The sequence below is a fragment of the Wyeomyia smithii genome, chromosome 3, assembly GCF_029784165.1.
Source record: "Wyeomyia smithii strain HCP4-BCI-WySm-NY-G18 chromosome 3, ASM2978416v1, whole genome shotgun sequence".
NCBI classification, from domain to species: domain Eukaryota; kingdom Metazoa; phylum Arthropoda; class Insecta; order Diptera; family Culicidae; genus Wyeomyia; species Wyeomyia smithii.
The window spans coordinates 256,283,487-256,297,519 of NC_073696.1; the positions used below are offsets into that span (position 1 = coordinate 256,283,487).

Below are 14,033 nucleotides of genomic sequence, written 5' to 3' on the forward strand. Positions count from 1 at the left end.
GAAATGTTGCCGGGTTGCCGATTGAGGTACTGCGTGCAACGAACAAGCAGGCGAAGGTACTGAAGTTAAGAAAAGGCGCGTCGATCAGGCGGCCGCTTCAGCAAAGCGAGTACCAACGAGCGGAACTATTTTTGTTGAAAATGGCGCAGGTGGAAAACTTTATAGATGAACTGACGGTACTGAAACGAAACAGGGATCGTCCGACTGATCAGTGGATAACCATCGAAAGGTCTAGTCCGTTGTACAAACTGACTCCGTTGCTCGATGAGAGTGGCTTGATCCGCATGGAGGGACGAGTTGAGCGAGCAGACTTTCTTCCGTTTGATTTACGTTTTCCAGCGATTCTGCCGAACAATCATAGAATTACGTGGTTGATTGTTCAACATTATCACGAGAGGAGTGGACATGGATACCGCCAGGCGGTTAAAAACGAGCTGAGGCAATTGTATTACATTCCACACGTGGATGCGGAGGTTCGAAAGGTATCGTCTTCATGCGTTTGGTGCAAGGTGCATCGTAGTCGGCCTCAAGTTCCGCGTGTGGCTCCGCTGCCGGTACAGAGACTCACGCCAAACCTTCGTCCGTTCAGCTTCGTTGGAGTCGATTATTTGGGACCGTTTGATGTTACTGTTGGGCGCCGAACAGAGAAACGGTGGATCGCGCTGTTTACCTGTCTGGTAACACGCGCGGTGCATTTGGAAGCGGCACACGGGTTGACTACTCAGTCGTGCCTAATGGCAGTATATCGGTTCGTGGGTCGTCGTGGTTGGCCGTGCGAATTCTTTTCCGATAACGGAACCAATCTGCGAGGAGCTAGCAAAGAAGTGCTAGAAGTTGTTCGGGGAATAGGAGACGACTGCGCCGATCAAATTACAAACGCTCGGACAAAGTGGACGTTTAATCCGCCAGCAACACCCCATATGGGAGGCGTATGGGAGCGTCTTGTACGTTCAGTGAAGGAGATGCTGACGGCTCTTGACGACTGTAGGCGTGTAACGGATGAGATTCTGCAAACAACTATTGTCGAGGCGGAGGACATAATAAATTCTCGTCCGCTTACCTACGTTTCACAGCAAACAGAGGAAGCTGAAGCACTCACCCCGAACCACTTTTTGAGGGGTACCTCACCGAACCAGCCTTGCGCAGGTTCACCAGTTGTACACACAGCAAAAGCACTTCGGGACGCGTTTCAGCGTTCACAGCAGTTAGCCAACGTGATGTGGGAGAGATGGATAAAGGAGTATGTTCTCTCGCTAAATCAGAGGACAAAATGGTTCGGCGAGACTAGACCGTTGAAATCTGGAGATTTGGTGTACGTCGTGGAAGGTAACAGCCGAAAGTGCTGGATTCGAGGAGTGGTGGAGGAACCCATCGTGTCAGGTGACGGACGGGTTCGACAGGCATGGGTGCGAACGAAAAGCGGAAGGTTCAAGCGAGCGACAGCGAAACTAGCCGTGATGGAGATTCAAGAAGGTAACTCTGAGCCGGATAGCACTCCCGGGACAGGGTTACGGGCCGGGGAATGTTCTGGCCACACTGGTTATGTTTCAGCCGCGTCGCTGCATGCTTGAATACCAAGAAATGTCAGTGGGTTAAGGCGTAGAAATGACAGAAAGAAAAGTGTTGGAGCATAGAAGCATAGAAAAATTGTAAACAAACAGATACTGTAAAAGCAGGAGGGTAAAAAGAGATTCTGGCGTGGTTTAAGATAGAATTTACTAGAGATTAGTAGAAAATTTGATAGTAAAAGTGAAGTTCGGAAAGATAGATCAGTTGGAAGTGAAAGATAGTGTTGCAGTAAGCGAATAAAGATGCGAGAAGTGATACCGATACCTAATTGTATTTTAATTACAGTCGTTGGTAATAATTCAGGCAGTTTAAGGTTGGGGAAATCGCATGCAAGGAAAAACTAGATTTGTAAGCTAAATTTATTTGTTACAATTCACCGATTAAATAAAACTAATTCTAGTTGAAGTTGTTTAAAGTGAAACTGCTGTTCGAAACTGTTTTTACTTGTCTTGGCCGAAAACGTGAAACCCAACACCTGGCATCAACAATTGCACATTTTAATGCTTCCAAAGCGTAATCAATATTCACTTCGTTTTGCAAATCAAGCTCATTATTGAAATTTCTCTCAATATGAGTTTTGTATCTGTCCCAATTAGCCTTGTTATAATTAAAAACAGAGCTCACAGGGTTCAAAACTGATTCATGTGATAAAGAAAAAGTTATTGGAAGATGTTCAGAATCAAAGTCAGCATGTGTGATCAAATCACTGCATACATGACTTTGATCTGTTAGCACCAAATCAATTGTTGAAGGGTTTCTTACAGAAGAAAAGCAAGTAGGACTATTCGGAGACAAAATAAAATAGTATCCTGAAGAACAATCATTGAATAAAATTTTGCCATTGGAATTACTTTGAGAGTTATTCCATGAACGATGTTTAGCGTTAAAATCGCTGATTATAAAAAATTTCGAACGATTTCTGGTGAGTTTTTGTAAATCACCTTTAAAATAATTTTTGAGCTCGCGTGTGCATTGAAATGGTAAATATGCTGCGGCAATAAATAAAATCCCAAGTTCAGTTTGAACTTCAATTCCCAAAGTTTCAATAACTTTTTCTCAAGATGGGGAAGAGCACGATGTTTGTTCGGCGATGAATAACAATTGCAACTCCACCGCCGGAACCCTGAATCCTATCATATCTATGAACCATGTAATTGGGATCATACTTTAATTTTATGTTAGGTTTCAAAAATGTTTCAGAAATAATTGCAATATGCACATTATTTACTGTTAAAAAATAAAAAAAGCTCATTCTCATTGGCCTTCAATGATTGAGCATTCCAATTTAATATTTTAATTGTTTTATTTAAAATCATTCTAAATTTGAAATTAGAAACAATTTTAATAGTAAAATTTGTGCCTATTTGAATGGCTTCAAACATTGGTTTTGCCTGCAACATGGCGTTCATAAGATCGAAAATTGCCTGTTGCAAAAAAGAAAGTTTACCTGCCGTAATAGGCCCCAGGCAGTTGACATTGGAAAAAATATTTTCGGCAGCAATATTAGCTGGAGTAATAGGTGTACAATTATTTTCTAGCGTGTTTTGCTCACCCATATTAACGGTCATTTTCGAACTACCAACACTAGGCGGTATAATGTTCGAACTACCTGTAACCTGTGCATAAGTTAAACGGGTATGCAAAGGAGTAGGTAAACTATGCGTCACTGGTACGCTTGGAGAATTTTGTTTTGAAGTTGGTTTTAATTGAGAAATTGAATTTTGTTTACCTTGCCTTGCCTTAACAATTGCTAAACGGACTGGGCATTGATAAAAATTTGACATATGGTTGCCGTTACAATTCGCACAGCGAAAATTTTTACTCTCTTTCACAGGACATGTGTCCTTTTTGTGAGAAGAGTCTCCACAATTAAGACATTTTTGGTCCATGTTACAGAATTTGGAACCATGGCCATAACGTTGGCAAGTACGGCATTGGGTGATATGCTTTTCACCTCCGCCATACTTCCTATAAATTTCCCACTTTACACGCACATTAAACGAAGCATGTGCTTTTTCAAAAAAATTTAAGTTTTTAACCTCATTTCGTTTAAAATGAATTAAATAATTAGCAAGGGAAATTCCAGTGCGCTGTATGTTTTCGCCTCGTGATTTTTGTTTCATTAGAATTACTTGGGTAGGGGCTATGCCAAGTAATTCTGTTAAAGTAAGTTTGATCTCATCAACGGTTTGATCGTTGGTCAAGACAACCTTGAACGGCTTGGCGTTCTTGGTGTCATATGTAAAAAATTTGTACATCTTGTCAGTTAAATACTGAACAAGACGATCACGACCCTTTATTGAGTCGGCTAATAAGCGGCATTCACCTCTTCGGCCAATTTGATAGGTAACTTTAACGTCAGAAACAAACGTTGGAAGTTCCTTTTTGAATGTATTAAATTCAGAAGAAATTGTTACCACAATAGGTAGAACTTTCTCCTTTTTTAAAGATTTTACATTTTGTATAGTTTCATTATTAATAACTTCCATTTCACCAGCTTCTTGCTCAGGCAAAATATCAAAAGGATTGTCACTACAGACACTCGAAGTGTCAGAAAGAGATGCCTCTCTTTTCCCCCCCGCAGCGATGCGTGGTTCCTTTTTTCGTCCAGCCATTTCACGTGATACGAAAAAAGTTAAAACAAATGTTAAATTCAAAAGTAGGTAGACTTGAGAAAGACTGATGGGAAATAACTTTCAGGTAGTCTTTAAAAAACACACTGACAAAACACAAACTTTGAAGCTATAGGCAGTCAAAGACCAGTCCACAAGCAACCGGAAATACGTCTGATCTGTCGGGCAGCTCAAGCCCCACTCGTTTGGGGATTATTTTGTTTCGCGAAACTTAAAGCTTCTCAGGCACAGGCAATTACTCTGGGCTTAGATTTTTCATCTTATTGTATTAGTATGGTTAGTAGACCATAATGGAAAGCATTTACATTCTGGTCTGTCTGGTTTATTAAAATGTTTAATTGCCGTGATTGCACTCCGTCCGAGCAGTATTATTAAAGAAATTAAATTCGCCCTCCTGCTTACAATTCCAATATAGTTTTTCTGCGTTTTGTCTGCTCTACGCAATCAAAATCAGTTAATGAGCATGCCTAAGTCCTGTACTGCTCGCTACACTTAGTCTTCAAATCCTGTTCCAAGATTAACACATTCTGTACTTTTATGACCAAACTCTCCACATTTAAAGTGTTCACTTTACCGGTAGTCATAAAACATGGAAAAAATCGATGGCATCGCACTGTATGCTTCTTCGATTCAAGAGAAATTAATAGTATGTAGATGTCAAATCTAACCTCCCATTCCGCTTGACACTAATCACGAACGAATTTATCTTGCTACCCAAGGCAATTAAATATTAAGCATCGAGCTTAATACTTCTTCCCGCTCGACAAACTGCTCATTTATTCAGGTTGTAATGGCAGAATAAATTAGACTCAATGTCCAACTCGATAGGGTTGCATGATAATTGATAGCGCATTGTGGTGGAAAATTGCTTCCATGCTGATGTCCCACAAATACCTAGGTAGAGAGAGCACTGCCAGCGTGGAATTAAATATATTTATGAAGTCTGCCCGAAGAACTGCGGAACTAGCGAAAAAAAGTGCCTGATCGTTGAACTGATAATGCACTTTTCGCAGCTGCTGCTGAAGTGTGAATAGCAGTGAACTTGAATTTTCAGTTTTAAATTTCGAATAAAGTCGTGCAAATATTCTAATGGATTATATGACTGGATTCAGCTCACCTCTCTCTGTTGACTCTATTACTTTACATTCGCAGAAACTTGATAGCCTTCATGGACTTGGACATCGGAACGATTCGTTCTGCAAGCACTATACAATGCACTGTTACACTTAGTGATCAAACAAGACAAACGAAAGGAAGCGTTCATTCTGCGGTGTTCTTTCATCCGTTTAAATACTACCGTGACAGACAAAACGAACCGAATTCAAATCGTTCTGCTATAGCCCAAGTGGAGCAGAAATTTATTGCAATATCGCTTCTGCCCTGCCCTCGTGAGACGTAGAACGTCTGTTTGCATACGAGTTGCCGTCTTTTACCGAATGAGACATTTTAATTAAAAGTACAAGTACTATATAACCAGATCGGCATAAACCTCCTACGAAACCAGCTCCGGTTTCGTTGTGCAATACGAAAAAGTGTATCGAACGGAAATTACCTATCATTTACGGTTATTGGATGTTTCATTGGAAATCAAATATTCTAATTAAAATAGAGGCCAATGGCTAGGTCAGTCGATTGGTTCTATTGAATGTTGCTGAACCATTGAAATACTCTCCTAACGGAAAAAGTGCTGCTTTTTGTGCTCTTTTATAAAGCGCCAAAACCTCAACCATCAAAGGTTGGTCTTAATTTGTAATTTGCGGTGACGAAAATAATTGGAACTGGAACTTTTTCTGCCTACTCAGAAAAGTTGCCTTTTGGCATTTTCTCCGCTGTGTCATACAACCGGTGTCCAGTTAACCTTTTACTTATTTACCTTTACGGTTGAACTTACCGAGCAGTGACATGAAGAATCCGTAGGCGATACAAAGTTTCGCACCGAATATCCAGTGGTGCGAAATGGCCGATGCCAGCGTGAACGGGTTGCCAATTATCGACACGGAGAAGTCCGAACAGACCAGGTTGAACAGGATGATGTTCATCGGGGTCCAGAGCTGCCGACGGTACAGAACGTGATGAAAGAAGGAAACGGAAGTAAATCATTATTCACTATTTCACACCAAGCAGTGGAACGTTTATTGTTGGGAAGTATGGCGTCGAGTTTGTCGGAAAGTGTGAACTTAAGTTTTTAATTACTTTCACTTCCCACAAGACCGTGTAACAGCAATGCGGGCATAAGTCGGGTAAAGTCGGGGTGTGAAAAAAAAACTTAAATTGAAATAATGAGGTGAAAGTAGTCAGCAACTACTTTGTCTTAACTGAATTAGTTGTAATAGAGGGTTATGCTTCATGATTGGACCATTGTTTTGCATGCAAATTAAGTCTTATATTTCATTAAAAAATCATTCAAATGTTCACTAGTCTCCCAGTAATTGTCTGACTGGTTTTGAACAACTATCATTACTACTTAATTCTAAAACATATAACTTTGGTTCGACCATGATAAAAAAACATTCTAAGTTTGCAACTTTTTTCAGATACAAAACTGACATGGAATCCAAAGTTCTTATACCTATGAGGACTAATTGAACGAAAAATTTACTTAACACATTTAGTCTCCTTTAAATTCGATAAACTTTCTACAGCAACGTTCGACAATTACTTTTACTAAGAAGCATCGAGACACTAAAAATAACCTGCAGATTCCGCCTCTCCATTGACGGAGCAGCTAATTTCTCAAGTTTAAAAGCAGAAAATATTTCGAGAAGGCTAAATCTGGGGATCATTTCATAACTTAAACCAACGGATAAGCCAATGGATGAAACGGTTTTCAGTTACTTTGGAGACGGATGCTCCCGTTCGGTCCATGCTTTCGATTGTGTTGGATCCTAGTTTCGTTGAGGGTTACAAAGTGACGGTTCTATTACTGTACAACATTGCTAAACACTTACTGGAAACATCCTCAAGACACTGTATTAGATTGAAAATGAGCAAACGAGGCACAACGGTCTCGTGTCTAAATTATTAAGGTATATGCGAAATTCTTCGAGACACATTTACGCAATTAAGTCTTAAGGGGTAATATCTACCAAAAAAAAATTTTCTTGTCATTTTTTTTATTAGCCTAAACCATATTAAAACTATCCTAGAATCAAAATCTATATCCCCCAAGTACAGATCCATACTCAAAATTCGTTTAAACAACTTTTATGCTTCAAAATAACATGTTTCGTTTATTTTGGCGATGCTCGTTTTTCTTTTTATTTCGAGGCTTTGTAAACTAACAGAAATTACCTATGATCGTTATAGTGATTCAAATTTGAAGTATAAAGGTCGCTGCATCAAGTTTCGACCGTTATAGCGTCTCTACAGCACGTGTTCACTCACAATTTACTTTTGTTTAGTCGATCAGCCAGTTTCGTTGTGTACGTTCTCTGTTTGAGTTTTTCTATACGTTTAAACTGTGAGTTTTATACAAAAGTGCTTAAATGTGAGTGGCAAGTTTGAGTTTTGCGTGAGATTGGACGCCAACCGCGTCAAAGTCACTGAGCATCGCATGTCTGATATATCGAAAGAGGCTAGGCGCACCCTATATCAGATAACAAAAAGCAAGAAGAGGAAAATAGAGCTCAGGAATGACAACTTTACGGCACAGGAATAGCTGACTGAAGGTAGAAAAATTATTAAGGGGCTTTATTGTTGCGATTCTTAAGATTTATAGCATTTTGGAACTTTAAACGCGTTTTTCTCAAAACCATGTTTTCAAAATCGGCGTGATCGTCCAGATTTGACTATGAAAAATTGATTTTATGTACTCAATGTTTTCAGCAAAATTGTTCCATAGAGCAAAGCCTTACTTTTGGCGTTTATGGTTTTTTGATCAATCCACCTAACAGTTGGATACAAAAAATATTTTTTCTAATTTTCATTATACCAGAGTGCTTCCTTCAGCAAAGTTGTGGAAAATTTTTAAAGAAAATGAATTGCTGAATACTGCGATGTCCTATCTGTACGTTAAACACGACAAAATAGAGTTTTTGTGGAGCACCCCTTCTTAAAATTAGTTTTTTGTCTATAATTTCGTCTGAACTGGTCAAAACAATGCAAAATGTGCTAAGAATTTATGCATTCAACTAAGACTTTGTAAAATTCATTGTTTTGACAATCACAAACAAAATTATAGACAAAAAAACTGATTTTAAGGGGGATTGTTCCACGAAAAACTCTATTTTGTCGTATTTAACGTATTGAACGTATTTTTCTTTTGAAATTTCCCACAACTTTGCTGAAGGAAGCAATCCGGTATATTGAAAATAAGAAAAAATATTTTTTTATCTAACTGTTAGGTTAGGATTGATCGAAAAACAAAAAACGCCAAAAGTAAGGCCTTATTCTAAGTAACAATTTTGCTGGAGACATTGAGTACATAAAATCAATTTTTCATAGTCAAAACTAGAACGGTCAAGATTGTTCGAATTCAGACCACTGTGCACTGTGAGATTTTCAAATAAATCTTTCCATCAATTGTAAATGTCTTGAAATATATACTTAGAATGTGTAGAAACTATTTTGGAAGTTCTTTCATAAAATTGTGACTTAAAAACGTGCCTTACATTGAGTATTTCGTCGTTTTATATCACTTTTTTGTACCTTACGACCTTCAAAAAGGCATTACTCGAAAATGTACCGTACGATGATTTTGAAAATTTGACCAGAAATTCTGGACGTCATAATGAATCGAATGGTGTACTTAAATTCTTTGGTGCTTTTTTCATAATAACGGTCTATGGGAGCACCGTGTGCACAACCGCAAAAAAATAGCAATAAATTTTTTTTCTTCTTTTCATTTTTATTTCGAAAGGACAATTCAGTTTTCCTTCACTAATGCATTCACGGCAGTCTGTAGCGTTTAGGCGGAAGTCAAGCCTATATCAGTTTTTCACTTAGACGTTCGCCAAAGTTACTCATAATTAGACGAAAAAAAAAATGTTACTCTCTCTTGCTTAACTAAAAGAATGTGCCGAAAAAACAGTGATGGTTTGGATGGATACCAAGTCAAAGAAAATACGTATTAAATTAAAACCCGAACCGAATTCCGCAATTGGATTCTAAAGTTTTCATGGCTTTCTGATTTTTATATATCAGCTGAAAGAGAGTAATTTTCTGAGCAGTTTTGAATGGGTTTTCTGAAATGTCTATCGTTGTCCTTCATTTTTTCAATGAATTCTTCCTGCTAAAACCTGCTCAAAATGTGTTTAATGACAGTTCGACCAAACATGAGCGAATTGTCATTTAACACACATCCCGAGGTATTTTTTATTCTTTATTTTTCTAAATCACGTTTGTTTTGTTGCACAACTGCGCTTTTTACTTATGCATGCGGTCAACGGTGTTTCACTGAACTCTACATTGCTAAAAGGTCCCGATTTGCTGACAGGTTTGCCGTCATTTAGTTTTTTTGGTTTTCTGATCATATCACCCATATAACACTTTTTTTTCGATGCGTAGATTTGAAGATACAGTCGAACCTGTTTTTTTTGCGACGTTTTTTGTACGATTTTTTTTTGTGCGACTTTTTTTTGTGCGGTATATGAAAATGGACTACATCCGACAAGATTTCCAGCCATTTAGTTTTTCCAATCTTTGAAATGAGTCTCAACGCATTACAAAAGTGTTGCGTCAAAAAATTACTATTTGAGCCAGTTTTACGAAGGAAAATTCACGTATTGCTAGCCTACTAAGGATAGCGGTTGGAAAGAATAGTATGTTTAAAAAAGTTACGTTTATCAATCAGGTGTTTCATAATTGTTTTTATAGGCATTCTAAATCAGAATCATCAACTTTTGAATGATTTTAACTGAGATTTTTTTTATGCAGTCCCTATCCACCGCATAAAAAATGATTTTTCAATAATATTGTGGAAACATTGTTTTGTGGCTGCACGTGAAGTTTCGAATGATTTTTTTATGCGATTTATTTTGTGCGGTCCCTATCCCTCACACAAAAACAGGTTTGACTGTATTCTCATTATTGACCAACTATCCCAGTAACCAACTGGCCCTGTTTTACCACATTTTCCTTCCCGCCGATAGTGTGAGATATACAGTAAAGTCTTTTTTACGCGGTTTTATTTTACACGTTCCTTTCATACGTCGTTTACTCCAAGTTTTTTACGTCGTTTTCTCAAATAACGCGGTTTCTGTTGCACATTTTTTTTACACGATTTTTCGTCTTCGCGAAAAATTGTTACAGTAAGAAACAGTAACGGTAGCAAACTATAGTAGGCTGTTTTTTACATAGTTTCGTTTCAACACGATTTTTTACGACGTTTTTACAAATAACGCGGTTTTTTAAACGTTTTTTTGCACGGTACGTTTTCGTGTGAAAAAAAACTTTACTGCACTAACTAGGCTGACCAGATGTACCATTTTGAACGGGGCAGTACCGTTTTTTCGACTATTTTTAACCGTCCCGACTTTTTGCCTTTTTGTACCGATTTTGGATACTCCTTGAAAAATTCTTAAATAAAGCATTGCATTGAAATTTTTTTTAATGGAAAATAAGTTTTCAAGCAGCCAGGGTTTTTTTAATACTACTGAGTACATTTTGTGCCTTCCTGACAGCATCGCATCACTGGAAGAGACATCTCCTATCGTGAACTGACGATGAATGACGTGAATGTCGCGATTGAATGTTGAGATCATGATAATTGTTAGTCAAAATCTCGATCATCCATGTAACAAATTTCAGGACGTTATTGCAAAAAATCCCATTCTTTTACGCTAAATTTCATCAAACGCCAAGTATCGTACAGGGTCGGGTCGTTTCATCAAAGCAACGTTTGAATGCTTTGGTTAAAAAAATTTTAAAAAGTCAATCTTATCATGTGTTCCGTTTTTTAACCCATTTGTCCCGTTTTCATCCCGAGAAAATCTGGTCAGCCTAGCACTAACTCATAAAGCCATTACCACGTGGCTTAAATGTTGACTATATATTAAATATAACTTCAAATTCTACTGTTAAGCGTAGGTTAATTGATTACGAATGAAGTCCCGGTTAGTAAAAATTGGCTCTGTAGGTACAACACCATACCACCAGCACATGAACCTCGAACGTAAGAATGCTTTAGAATGATTGACTCAGTGTTATGAAAATGACTACAAGACAATGACAGCAAATTTTCAACTGATCCGGCTCTCATTGTATTGCACAGCTCTCTCTGCTCCCCACACGTTCGGTAAACAGTCCGACAGCAACTGACGACAGCACACATGCAACTCCATAAGGGCTGTTATTTTTCATCTCCTTATGTCTGTTGGTATTTCCAAGCTGTCGCAAATGACAGCCTATAATCTTCCGACATCCTTCAACACGAATCCGATGGATGGATGACAGGTGATTATGATTCACGACAGTTATGCCGAGGAAAAAATGAAAGAGAGACGGTGCCAAACACCTTTTTTTCTTACGTGGGAAACAATATCAACAATGGAAACGGTTTGCTTTGTATTTAATATGCCACCGTCCTGTGAAAAAGGAGAAACGAAAAAATGCAAGTCGATGACAGCCGCAGCCGAACAGCAGGCTGTCAACAGTAACAGGACATCCTCAAAATGAGCAAATTGAGCAAAAGCCTAGTCATGTCCGAACGAGCAAAATAGGGGAACTGTTCCATTATTCATCTCAACCCGTATATTTATCTCATTCAACATGTAAACACAATTGAAAACAGGGAAAAATGCATATTTTATTCTTAAACCAATCTGCTAATCCATGGAATGGTTTCTTCTTAGTTAAATTTAGACTCCCCATAAAGTAGAATCCCCAAAAACTCACTTAAAAGCAATAAATTTGATATTATGGTTGGGCATCTGCACTCGAAAACTCATTTATTCCAATCACCTACCTCAGAAAACAAAATCCGCGCATCGTTCTATACGGCTACAACGGGACTCGTTCAGCAGCCAACCAAATTTTTTTTCATCACTAGCGGACCACTTTTTATTTCAATCACTAAACAAAATCACTCACTACACTAAGAATACTCCAATCTTTGAAATGTTCACCTCAAATTTCCTAAAACAAGCTTGAATTAGCAGAAATATATGCGATGAATTTCTACAATTCCTAAATTTCAACTGTATGTATTTTCATCTGTTTTCACTGCGTTGAAGAAAATCAAGAGTTGCTAAATCAGTTCCTGTTAAAAAGGAAAAAATCATACTGAAAATATTGAATTATTCGGAAATAATTGACATAAATCTACAGCACTGTGGTGGTTACCTAGGTTACCAGTTTTGCTCGTAAACAACTGCAGCGAATATCTAGGTAACTTACTACGACGGGCTGCGGCTACGTTCATTCATGATAATGTGTTTCATTCATGAATGAAAGTGTGATGAATATGGGAGCGTCGTGGGATAAATAATTGAGCAATGATTCAAGTTTTGAGATGGATATGGAAGCGTTGTGAAAAATGGTTTTGTTTTACAAAATTTAGGATAAATCTAGCTAATTTTACTAAACATACAATTCTTAACGATTTCATAAGAGTACGTAAGCATATTTAGTTTATTTGTTTAATGATTTCGTGAAAATTTGGTGTTTAATCCGTGCTTTCTTCGTGAATATCGACTTAATGAGATGAATAATGGAGCAGTTCCCCTACAAGCGCAAGAATGAGCTGTCGTACGCAACACAAGACAGTTTCTTTGCCTTGTGTAAGCTGTAGCTTTCATGAATAGCTCATGCATGCGGCTGTTAGAATGAAAAGAGAGAAAAGTCGTCAGTATAGTGTCGCTCTCCAGTAATTTTCCTAAGCCTGGATTAACTGTTTTTTCGGACGATCATGACCGCAAACGAAAAATGGTATGTACGTGATTGCCGACAGAAGATTGTACGACGGACTTGAACGCCGGAGCGGTGGTCCTTTTGCGGAGAACAACGTTGCACGCAGCTCGTTCCATATTCGCTCTGCTTTGAACCGTTCGAAAGAAATTGAACATGCTGCAGGTACAAGTTGAAAATGAGCGAAGAATCGCACAAAAAGGAGCACATGTAACTGAACGTGAAAACTTTCAGGCTTCTTTTTAGAAGAAGCTTTTTCAGAGCACTGGGGTTGGAACCTAAAAACGTCTATGGGGCCATCCACATACCACGTGGACAGATTTTTAACGATTTTGACCCCTCCCCCTCTCCCCCTTCCGTGGGCAAGTGCCCATATGAATTCTAAAAATTTTGTATGGACCGTGGACATTACACATACACCTCCCCCCCCCAAAGCTGTCCATGTGGTATGTGGATGGCCCCTATGTATATATTGAGTAAAAGACTTAGTTAAAAATAACCTCCGCCCTCCGAAAGATCCGGAATAACCGTCAAAGAGGACAATTTTAAATACTGGTCGTGAAGCGTCTCTAGTTTTTTCTATAGCCTTTCTTGGTGGTTCACTTTACACGGATTTTTTAATTAATTTTGTTTTTACGAGCTTAAAAATAACTCAACTGTACGCTAGTTTTATTATTCTTGTAACTGGCTGTCATTCTTTGATGAAATATTTCACACGCATCGTTCATGGCCATGCGATAAAAGTAGCTGAAAATCCAATGACATTGCATGGAAGTGGAGTATTTCTTTGTCATGGTAACGCTTAAGGGGCCGTTCAATAATTACGTCAGTAAATAGGTGGAGAACGGGGATGTTCAATTTTCTTATCCTATCTCACAGAGGAGGGAGGGGGGTAAAAAGATTATCTTAAGTAAGAAAAAATTGTTAATGCGGTAACGGAAAAGTAGAAAAATTTGCTTACGAAATTATCAAACGGCCCCTAAGGCG

At 38.3% G+C, this 14,033-nt stretch overlaps 1 protein-coding gene across 11 annotated transcripts in view; it reads right to left on the reverse strand.

The window, feature by feature from the left end:
• The window catches only part of LOC129727571 (vertebrate ancient opsin-like), a 91,598-nt gene that overhangs the window by 44,833 nt on the left and 32,732 nt on the right, over window positions 1-14,033 (reverse strand). For all 11 annotated transcript variants that reach the window (XM_055685525.1, XM_055685526.1, XM_055685524.1 and 8 more), the window contains one exon: window positions 6,094-6,253. In XM_055685525.1, coding sequence (XP_055541500.1) covers window positions 6,094-6,253 — 160 coding nt within the window. The remainder of the gene's footprint in view (window positions 1-6,093; window positions 6,254-14,033) is intronic.